The 11,527-nt window shown below is 30.9% G+C and overlaps 2 protein-coding genes across 2 annotated transcripts; one reads left to right on the plus strand and one right to left on the minus strand.

Annotated features, from left to right (window-relative positions):
* Positions 1–870: 870 nt before the first annotated feature.
* LOTGIDRAFT_228399 (hypothetical protein) lies at positions 871–9,097 on the plus strand (the record flags this gene model as incomplete). Its single annotated transcript, XM_009053453.1, has 19 exons — positions 871–947; positions 2,448–2,607; positions 2,855–2,937; positions 3,241–3,310; positions 3,517–3,623; positions 3,784–3,915; positions 4,248–4,378; positions 4,532–4,577; positions 4,768–4,861; positions 4,991–5,033; positions 5,191–5,253; positions 6,231–6,301; positions 6,622–6,700; positions 6,876–6,983; positions 7,159–7,292; positions 7,517–7,599; positions 7,836–7,895; positions 8,023–8,060; positions 8,374–9,097. The coding sequence occupies 19 exons, from the start codon at positions 871–873 to the stop codon at positions 8,475–8,477; spliced, it is 1,683 nt and encodes a 560-aa protein (XP_009051701.1). The 3' UTR covers positions 8,478–9,097.
* Positions 9,098–9,313: 216 nt separating this feature from the next.
* Positions 9,314–11,423, minus strand: LOTGIDRAFT_209027 (hypothetical protein). The gene is made up of 4 exons (XM_009053454.1): positions 11,378–11,423; positions 10,529–10,660; positions 9,834–10,166; positions 9,314–9,766 (listed from the first exon to the last, which is right to left on the minus strand). Exons 2-3 carry the CDS (start codon positions 10,651–10,653, stop codon positions 9,974–9,976), a joined length of 318 nt encoding a protein of 105 aa, XP_009051702.1. The 5' UTR covers positions 10,654–10,660; positions 11,378–11,423; the 3' UTR covers positions 9,314–9,766; positions 9,834–9,973.
* Positions 11,424–11,527: the final 104 nt, after the last annotated feature.

Here is an 11,527-nt window from a genome sequence, read left to right on the forward strand (position 1 = left end):
TCTAAATATTAAGTAGGCCTACTACAGAATAACCACATCACATTATATAGGTATTAATAAATAATTTACACATAAGCTTACAAGTTGTTGCTTAGCAAGATTATTAGATATGCCCACTTTCCTGATACATTTTCAGTATATCAAGGGCAGGCACTAATCTGTGTCAAATCAAACCAAAAATTTAATTTGTGCAGATATTGTTGACACAAAATTTAAAAAAATTCTCATATAAACTGTAAGCCTACTGAATGGAGTAGGTTCCTGCCCTGTCAAGGCTTGCTGTATGAGAAAAAAAGGTTATATAATGTAAAATGTAAGAAATCTTCCAAAATCTCTTTGAATTGGAGTTGACATTTAGATACATGAGAAAATAATTTCAGAATTATGATTCTGGAAACATTGTATTTGGACAGAATCATCCCCACCCCCATCAAATGATAAAAAATTCAAAAGCTGGATCTCATTTACAGGTAACAAAGACTCAATAATGAATAGCTAGCTGAGACATTCATTTATTTAAGAAGCATAACTCAAAACGAAACATCTAATGAAACTTTACGACGATGATTTATTTCAGAAACTCTATAATTACCGTTCATTTGGTGGACGACCAGACATTTTTCATCAAAATAAAGTCGCCATTTTGTTGATATGACGTCACAATGTAGGTCAGTGCCCGTTATCTTATTGGAAAGAAAAAGTAATTAAATACTTTTAGTAATTCATTTCATTTATTCAATCATTTATGACATATTTTTGAAGTGATGCAGTCTTTAGATTATTTTTATCATTGAATTTAGAATAATTTTCTGCATGGATGACCTAGATTTATTATAACTGCGCGCCGGTTTTGTTTACAAAATTGTGAAGATGGCCGACTTGTATGAACCTGACGTTGGAACTGCTTATTACCGTTCAAACGATCCATTAAAAAATTTAAGATTTCGGTAGGTATTGCGAAATGAGAACCGTTTGGCACAAAACGTATTTCTAACTATTGATATTTGACTGGGGATGCTAATATTCAATAGAATTAGAATTAGAACTTTCTTTTAAAGATATTACCGTGGTGTAACCTATTTTCGTGGATGTAAGGATTCAACACCGAATTTCGTCAAGGTTAAAAAAACGAAAAATTTTTTTATGTCTTAGATGTTTCCTCAGATATTCTACAAAATAATTAAAATTGGTTTATTTCGATTTTCTTTATGAATCCCTCACTTTGACCCATATTTCATGAGCAACCAACTCGGCAACGGCAGCAGAATCATCACCTATTTTTGTGTACAATGTTTGATCTATAAATAAGTCTAGAAAAACACGTTGTATGGATACCGGGTGGTATAATTAACTTCTCTTAGTATTTATCTTTAATATCAATTCATTATAACTAGTAACAATTTCTTCAAAGAACCACGATTTAAAAAAAAAATAGTGACTGACAAAATAAGATACGTAGCGTGATTTATTGCTAAAAGTCACTGAAACAACATAAGAATATGGTCCACTTTGTGTTCCATAGAAATTTTCTACTGACACGGAATCCGCTAGTTGATCACGTGACTTCATTCGTTGAAATATATTCTAGCAGACGACACTTGGAATTCCGATTACCGCTTGGGATTATAAGGAAATTCGGCCGATAAAAAATGGTGACGTTTGATAATAACTGAATTTATTTTGTATTTTGCCATTTTGTATTTGTCAAAGTATACATTAATACATTTTACCTTGCTTGAAACTACTGGATTCATTCTACTAGCTGACATTGTAGAGAAAACCCATGTTTATCAAAATAAACTAATGCGGAGGTCACTCAAGGTCGTTCATGTAAATTATTAATCCTTTCTGGAAATCCACGAATAATAGGTTTCCACGAAATTAGGTTACTCGACTGTAATTTATGGTGTTCCAGAATTCCAAACTTACCAACCTTACAAAAGCCAAATGGTCAACTCTAAACTTTGAATTGTTATCATTTGAGGACTAAACATGTGATCTGATATTAACAGGTTTTATATATAGTACCGTATCATCTTCACAATGTCAAGCTATTACCAACTGTGTCTAATTCCTTGACTGCAATTCTTTTATCACAGAAGTTTGTAAGTAAAGTGATTTGATTGGATTTAACAATAAAAGTCAATCAGACACTTCGAAAGAACTTCTGTCCAAAATTTACAATTGAGGGCTATGATTGGCTGTATTTGGTATTACATGCAGTATTGCCTATATACATGTATTTATACTTTTGTATAATATTTTGATTAAATATTGTTTACATCAAGATGCAGTTTGTTATAGCTTTACATTGTGAGGATTATACAGTTTATGTAAAACATTTGATAGTAACAAAATGTATATTTAAAAGGATCGGAACTGCAAGCTTTACGCTTTTAGTTTAAGTTATAGAAAAAAAATAGTTACGTCAATGTTGTGTATTTCAGAGTCACATTAAAACGTATAACATCAACTAGCATTGTACCTCAAGCTCAGAATAAATCTGAAGATGATGATGTGGAACTACAAAGTGTTGATCAAAAATCATCAGTTCAGTCTGATGAAGAACAAATGGTTATACTCTGGCAAGAAAAAGTGTTTGGACAGGTAAACCTTATTTATTTGATTTGTACAAAATTCCCAGTGGTACTTGGCAAAATTGTGCTTTGACAGTATCATTTACCCTTGTTACAGCAACACAGTATCTCTGTCACTAAATTTGTTAAAAGTGAGAATTTTTATCATGACTAATAAGATTCTTTAAGCAAAGTATTGCACATAGGTATTAACATCTGAAAAAACAGATTTGATATCTTACTTTTAACGACCTAATAGTTTTTCTTTTGTATTTCAGAGAGAAATAGATCTATATTCTAATGCAGATAATTGTTACAATGTGATGGATCAAAAATATTTTGAAGATGTCAGCAAATTATTGTAAGTTATACTTAATATATTTTCCTGCTGCCTTATTTATTAGATATGAATCTGTATACCTTCCTTTCAAAAAACAATGTTTGTCAGATGATGAAACAATCTCATTATGCCCCTTAAGTTGGTGAGGTCAGAAAACCATTTATTTAGGTATAAAAGGTATCAATACAGGACGAAAAGGGAAAACAATCAAAGCATATTTCTCCCAGCTTGCTGTTGTTTATTATCAAGATAGCCCGAGAATGATTTGATTAATTTGTGCCATGAGTCAAACTTGAACCTTAAAACTTACCTGTTTTATTCTAGAGAGAAAGGTCGACCTACAAACAGAATATTTTCTTATGTTGATCATGATTCATTCTCTAACCAAGATGAGGTATGATTGGTTGATTTCCTTTTTTTTTTACAAAACACTGTGTTATCACTTGTGACTTTTCTTCCTAGATCAGAAAAACAAACTTTGAATGCCGGAAGTCTAAAAATCAAAAAAGGAAAGGATCCATATTGCTTGTATGACATCAGCATATTTTCTTTTACCAGATTTTAAAATCCTGTTATGGAATACTTACATCTTTTTTTCAGACATTGAATTATATGACCAGTTCTGCAAAAGAAAAACCATCAAATTTAGCTAAAAATATGGCCCATATACGTAGAAGAAGAATAGGTGGTAGACAAGCTAAGGAAAGGTGAACATTTCCTTTAAATATTTCATGTATTCCAGTGGAATTAAGTTTTGATTGGTCATAAAACCTGGGGATATATCTCAAGAGTCATATTTATTAAAATACTAAATTGAATGGAATAGATATTGTTATTGCTATTTATTACTAATAAATGTTATTTCAGAGAGCTAGGTATAATACCTAAAACCAATATAGTAGTAGCAGACCCTTCAGATGAAAGAATAGCTAAGAATCATATTGATGCACCACCTATGCAAGTAATGTATATTATGGCTGATCTTAGTCCTAGAGAACAGTAAGTATTTATCTTTAAATATTTTTCTTGGTGCCATTTTGGTTGGTTTGGATACTTTGGTCTTGACACTGATGTAAAAGCAAGTGAATTTTCATGGTGGAACTCATGTTGACTCTGTTGTATTTATGAAATTGTTAAAATCATTGAAAAGACAAAAAATACTGATAACCAAAGTAACTATGTTGATATAATATTCTCATATTGTTCATGTAAAGGATTGCTATATTTGAATCAACAATTCAGATTACCATCATAACAACTATGGAAGAATAACAATTTTAAGTTTATTTTGTTTATTCACTATGTTTTAAATTGTAAATGTTGAATTGCAGGCCAGCAAGTGAAGAATCTGAAAATATTTTATGTTCACTACATGTGGATGCTCACGGTGTATTATCTATAAGGCCTGATTTTAATCGTGGTCGGAAAGCCTATATTATAGAAACTGGCACACTGGGAAAAGGTAAGATATATCAACAGCTTAAGACTATCACCTTACTGTCCCAGATCTGTGATGTAGGACTAATGAAAATATATCGACAATTGTCAAGTCTTTGCTAATAGAACCATATATCACCTGTGCCCATTATGATGTAAGTTTGTTTTGATATTACAGAGGTATTTGAATACACAATAGAACATGCTTCCAAACCAATGAATAGGTGAGTGTTTCTTTGACCAAAGCTCTTCTCATATGACCAACACATGTTTTGAATGAACAAAACCATCAAAGTTACATACACACTGCCATAACATCTATGAAATCAAACAGAACTTTAATAACAAATTTTGAATGTACATTAGATACTTCTATTACACTCAAATTGATTTCTCTTCATTGATATATATTAGGTTAGAACAAGAGAAAGAGATGAAGATGTATAGAGAAGTTTATACTAGACATAAAGAATTTCTACAGGCTTGTGTTGGTAGTGAATTTGAAATGGTAAGAATATTTTCATTTAATTCATTGTTTAAAAACGATATACTAAAGATCTTACATAGATTGTAGAAGTGAGAGTAACATCATAATGGGCATAATATGATATCAAATCTAAATATTTTATAATTTCAGCCTCCACCAGATGTGTTGAGACTATTAGTTTTTGGTGAATTAGGTATTTTTTTCTAATATTAATTTCTAATAATCATCAAGTTGAAAGTATCTTATTATAAATTTGTTTTCTTAATATTATCTTTCTAGTTAAAGGGTAAGCTTGATAGTTTATACTTATTTACATCAGATAAATTAGATATGTTTTGTTTTTCTTTCAGAAATGGCCAAAGATTTTGATAGTGATAATATCTATATTCAGTTTTTTATTGATTTACCTAAAGGTGAGATACTAAACATGTTTCTTGCATAGAATTTTGATTCACTAGTCTAGAAATTTCCAAATATTGATCATATTGTCAATAGTACAACAGTATCATATTGTTAACAGTACAGCAGTATCATATTGTTAATAGTATAACAGTATCATGTTGTTAACAGTACGTTAACAGTACAGCAGTATCATGTTGTTAATGGTACAACAGTATCATATTGTGAATAGTACAACAGTATCATGTTGCCAATAGTACAACAGTATCATATTGTTAACAGTACAGCAGTATCATGTTGTTAATGGTACAACAGTATCATGTTGTGAATAGTACAGCAGTATCATGTTGTTAATAGTACAACAGTATCATGTTGTTAATAGTTCAACAGTATCATATTGTTAACAGTACAGCAGTATCATGTTGTTAATGGTACAACAGTATCATATTGTGAATAGTACAACAGTATCATGTTGCCAATAGTACAACAGTATCATATTGTTAACAGTACAGCAGTATCATGTTGTTAATGGTACAACAGTATCATGTTGTTAATGGTACAGCAGTATCATGTTGTGAATAGTACAGCAGTATCATGTTGTTAATGGTACAGCAGTATCATGTTGTTAATGGTACAACAGTATCATATTGTGAATAGTACAACAGTATCATGTTGTCAATAGTACAACAGTATCATATTGTTAACAGTACAGCAGTATCATGTTGTTAATGGTACAACAGTATCATGTTGTTAATGGTACAGCAGTATCATGTTGTGAATAGTACAACAGTATCATGTTGTTAATGATACAGCAGTATCATATTGTGAATAGTACAGCAGTATCATGTTGTTAATGGTACAGCAGTATCATATTGTGAATAGTACAGCAGTAGATCTAATCTATGATATGAAACACTGACAAATTGTATCCTTGGTCTGTGCTTTGGTAATTTCAATTACGTATTGTTTTGACAATCACAATCAATTATAGATTGGTATGCAGAGAGTCCACAACAGTTATCATGGGTTACACAGACATGTCAGTTAAAAACAAAAGGACAAGTAAGTATCATTTATCTTATTTATTTTAAAATCTACAAGTCTCAGAAGATCTGAACTAGAGCAGTCTAATATTCTGTTTAGGAGGGGAATGAGCAGTTTTTGAAAAGTATAGCGAAACCAAACTTCTTGTACTAAATTTTTGTAATATATTTTTTTATGTTTAATTAAATACTTATTCCCTTAAGTTTACCATGACCTCGCACTGAACAAAACTGACAATTCCAAACATATTGTTTTGAGGATTTATATCCTACACACATTTATACATGTGAACTAAATATCGTACAATGTAAATATACTGGATTTTATTGTTATTTCAGAATAATATAGCTCATTTTGGTTTTCCGTTTCAAGTTGAATTATTTTATAAAAGAGAGATCATTACTGAAGAAAATAAAGGTTTGTTTTTAAAATAGAATGTTTAATTTTGGACCAGCCTAAGTTTCAGTACACAATTCCTGTAGACCTAGCTGGATATTTGTAATTTAAGTTTTGGAGAACTGATTGTAGAAGAAATTTTTTGTCTTCAAAAGTTAAATATTTGATATTAAATATTATATATTTAATATTTCAGATGTCATGCCTCACTTTCCTATTATTTATGTAGAAGTTCTCTCCCTTGATTCCTGGCAAAGATATCGTACTGAAGGTTATACATATTTCTCTTTACCAGGCAAACCAGGTGAGTATTTTTCATAGTAAGAATTTCTAAAAAGTTTGTAAAGGGAGTGGGGTGGGGATGTCATCTGGTCAGAGTTCCCTCCCTTAATTACTGGCAGAGATATTGAACTGAAGGTCATCAGGTGTTAAAAGTCTGAGCTCGTACTCCCTGATTCTTGACTTGAAAATTTTTTTAGGTACATCATATGAAACCCAGGATTGTTGGAGACCATTAAAAGATTCAGTTGTATCTAATTTACGCAGATTTTTTATCGGTGGTTCACCAGAGTTAGAGTTTCCTACTTATACTGCCATTCCTTCTACATTTGATGTAAGTAACATTTTTCTTATACGTGTGTCTATATGGTGTAATTTTTTTTTTTTTTATCGTTGAAAAAGAAGAAAATTGTAATATGCTGAGCTGTAAAAATTAACAGAATATATACTATTCTAAAAAGCTGTCTGATGACAGCAATGTCGGCAACATTAGATGAGTTTTTATCATAAAATCCAAGCTTTTGTTACAATATCATACTGAAAATTTGATTATTTTAGGGTAGCCATCTGAGTAAATTTGGTTTCCGAACTGAAACAACAGGAAGTGTGTGTATGAGATTTAATACCATGTTACAATCAAGGTAAAATAATGTTTAAATCTTTCTGTCAGCTAAGTTGGAATTTGAATCCTGACACAAGAATAGGTTTGTAGAGAGGATTAACCCTTGTATATTATCTTATATTAATAAGTTTTGAGACATATCAATAGTTTTACCTATGTTCATGTTGAGCCAGAAATGTTAACATTTTATCTTTGTGAGATAATAATGCTCTCATACTTCCCCCTCATTTTGACTGATAAATATTTTAATTCTAGAATGTTTGTACAGAAGAAATCCAATAAGAAATCATTAGGAGCTTTATTAGATAATTTAGGGTAAGACTTTATTTAGATATCTTAGAACTTGAACCAAAACTCGACAAATATCTCTACTCTTTATTTACATAGTACCACAGGTCATTCTGTTTTCTAATATTTTCACAGGATATATTTTCTTTTTCAGAATTACATCTCAACAAGCTAGTGTAGCAAGTGTTATAGGTAAATTTTATAATTTTGATGTTTATCTGACTCCTATCAGAAATGTATTAACAGGTCTTAGATCTGAACTTGTGGTGACAGTTATTCAGTCATAGTTTCAGATTCTTTAGCATAAAAGACAATTCTATTGTAAAAATTCTTGAAGTAAAAGTCCAGGTGAAGTGCAATTAAAATAGGCCATTTTGAACAGACATTACTTTCCATTTAAAGAATTTGTGAATCAATGTCACAGTAAATTCACTAGGAGGAGTGTGTGCTATGTTCATATTTTTAATTTAACGAAGTTTTCATTTATATTTTCTTCTTTTTTCAGAGGCTTTCAAGAAAGCCAGATTAAAAATGTTACAGGCTAGAGAATCGGCTACTAGAACTTTATTAAAAGATGATGATGATAATGAAAATACTAAAAAACAATAATTAAACAATTCCCACAATATTTAGAACTTAGGAAATCCCTGATAAAGTGCTCTTAATCTATCTATCATCCACTGTGAAACAAAGTGAAACAAACCATTCTTCATGTTTAAAATAAGTATGTAAGAGTTTTCATCATAGACTAATATTTGCATTATTTGAACCAAATTGATCAGATTTGCCTGCACTCTGTTTGACTTTTATCTTCTGCAAAATATATCATTATTAGTTTCAGCAAGTTAATTATAAAGAACTTTAGAAGGTGCCTGAAGTGAAAAATTGGAATTCAAAACTGTTTAATTATGTGAATTATTTGCTCTGATTGCAAAATATTATCTGAAATCTATGACATTTATTAACTTCTTTCTGATAAGTGACTTCATCATTAAAAGTATCTGTTAAAACTTGTTAACTCAGACTGGCCTTGTTAGTTAAACAATGTGATCCATGCTTGTATCAATTGTGAAGATCATTTACAATATCTCATTCCGTCCTTGTTAAGTATTGTAGGTTAGTATCTGATAATTTTGTATGGTAGTTGTTATTATTGTGTAGTTATTGTATTGTTTATTTTTAATGTTTATTTATAAATTTATTTATATTTTAATAAAATATTTTATATCAAGCCTTTACATTTATTGAGTCTCTATCTTGGTGTATTACATTAGAGGATACTTATAATGTCAGCGCATACTACAAATTATTTTTACCTTGCATTGATAAAGCTTTTATAAAGAGAAACCACAATATCGTGGGTGACGCAAAATTACTTCTCAAGAAAAACGCAAAAAAACTATTTGTACGAGTATTTTGTTAAAGTCTTTTTTATTATTTTTTTTCCCGCTATACATGGTTTTCATTCTTTGAAAATTTAAACCTCATATAACATATATACCGAACCAGTAACTCGTATATTATATTTAACAAGGTTTTTCGTTTTCATCTGCAGAAAAAGGAACATTGAACCTCGTATAATATTATATTTGAGGAGGTTTTAAATCTGACCGTTTATTTACGTGTTATTTAATTAGTGGTTTTTGGGTTATTTACAATCAAGTTAAAATTACGAGGTTTTGATCACAAGATCTGCACTTTATGAGCTTTCGAACATTACCAAAAATATGGTATATACGAGGTTTTAAGCGGTCACCCACGATATGTAGCACTGGCTTTATTGCATTTAGATCAAAGCATTAAAATGGATCTTTTAAAAGTAATTTTCATAGATAAGCTCTGATAACGATTGTGTATCTCACAACCAATGAGTAAAAATTGAAAGATGAACAAAGCTGATTATTAAAAAAAAAAAATTTATTTTAAAATAGTCTTTTAATGAACACACATGCATGTATAACTAAAAAAACACTTTTTATCTATGTGAATTTTTGGAAAGTTGAGAAAAGCAGTAACACATCATCCCTCAATTATAATTACAGTATTGTCATCGAGTCACATAAATCCATTTAATTTCAAATGCACAGGTGAGTCCTAGTTGAAGCTCATTTTCTTACATCTCTAGATCTGGCAGGGGGTTGTCTATGTTTGTGAGAAGGAATGTTTGAAGATTCTGGTTTGGCTGCTTGAGGTTTGCCTGAAGCCGTTTTTGTCCGTCTGGTTGGCCCACTCATAGATTTGATCATGTGCAAAATGGCTGCAGGAGCTACATTTAATTTTAATAAATCTAGTATAATTCTGAAAAGAAAGAAATGTAAAATACAGAAAAAGTAGCTGTTACAAATTGGTATTATTCTGCCATGATGTGTTCAATCAATTTCATATGCACAAAAAAAATCTGAATAATTGAAATGAAATGAAGTTTTTTATGTCTTACTTTTCTAGAAGTAATTTGGCAAATGGAGATGAGTCACATCAAACAATGTGTAATGAGGGAAGTTTTTCAATTTCCAATGTCACAGCCAGGAGTACACATGGCCACATAAGTTGATTGTCCCATTCAAAAGACTAGACACTTTTCCATGTCATCCTCTTCTATCTATATCACTGACAGGTGAAGCCGAGTTGAATATATATTGAATAGCACAAGCATGACATACTTGAAAACTTGAGGATCTGTAACAACGCCTGCTAACTGTGTTAACTCATACAGCTCTGTCTCATCTGGCGCCAGAACATTCTTACTACACAACTGGTATCTCAATACCTCACTTCCTGTTGTCATCTTCAAACTGAAAAATATGAAATTATTTCACAAATTTCCAGATAAACAATTAAAAATATATTGTCCTGATCATAAACTACTTAAGTGTTTCTGGAGAAGGCTGTTAGCCGAAACGTTAAACAACAAGACAATTATATATTCTGAAAAATATGATTCCGAGCTTTAGTTTTGTTATAAAATTTATGAACTTGGTATCTTTTTTGCAATATATCACACATATCACTAGGCCTATTCAGCTAATCTATCGTTTTACCTCACCAAGATATTAATCAGACACTGTTAGGCATAGACTTACAGCAGAATTTGACTTCACAAATTAAACTTTTAATGAATATCTTTATTTAATCTGTGCTACATGTTGGAGAAACCCAATCTGGTTTTATTACAGGGATAGTGTACAGTGTAGATGTGCTTAGTTAGCATATCAATCTTCTCTATCAAATTTTTGCCACACAACAGCTATACTTCCGAGGTTCTGATAAAGGCTTAGTACTAGTAATCAAGTATACACAAATGAATCTATGTCGAGCGCATAATCCTACAAATTTTGAATTAGAATAGGTGCAATGCCAAATAAAGGACTGAAGGAAGGGAAGGAGTGTTTTGAGATTGCCTGTTAACCTGTCCTGTCCTGGCTGGAAGTGGCACTGGGACCAAGGATTTTTTGGGAAGAATATGTGCTTGTTTGAATATGAAGTGATTGTGGTGTGTGTAAGCTACTAACTTTAATTCAGTGACCCATTGCCTTATGATTATAAACTACAAAATCCGCCAGCAATTATTCTGACAGGTGCCCTTGACCTTGGTCATTATTTTTCTAATTCATCCGCGTCTAACTGCTGTTATATTTGCAATTCAGTGAAACTTTCTTTAC

Source organism: Lottia gigantea (assembly GCF_000327385.1).
Source record: "Lottia gigantea unplaced genomic scaffold LOTGIsca_2, whole genome shotgun sequence".
In the NCBI taxonomy this organism is placed as follows: domain Eukaryota; kingdom Metazoa; phylum Mollusca; class Gastropoda; family Lottiidae; genus Lottia; species Lottia gigantea.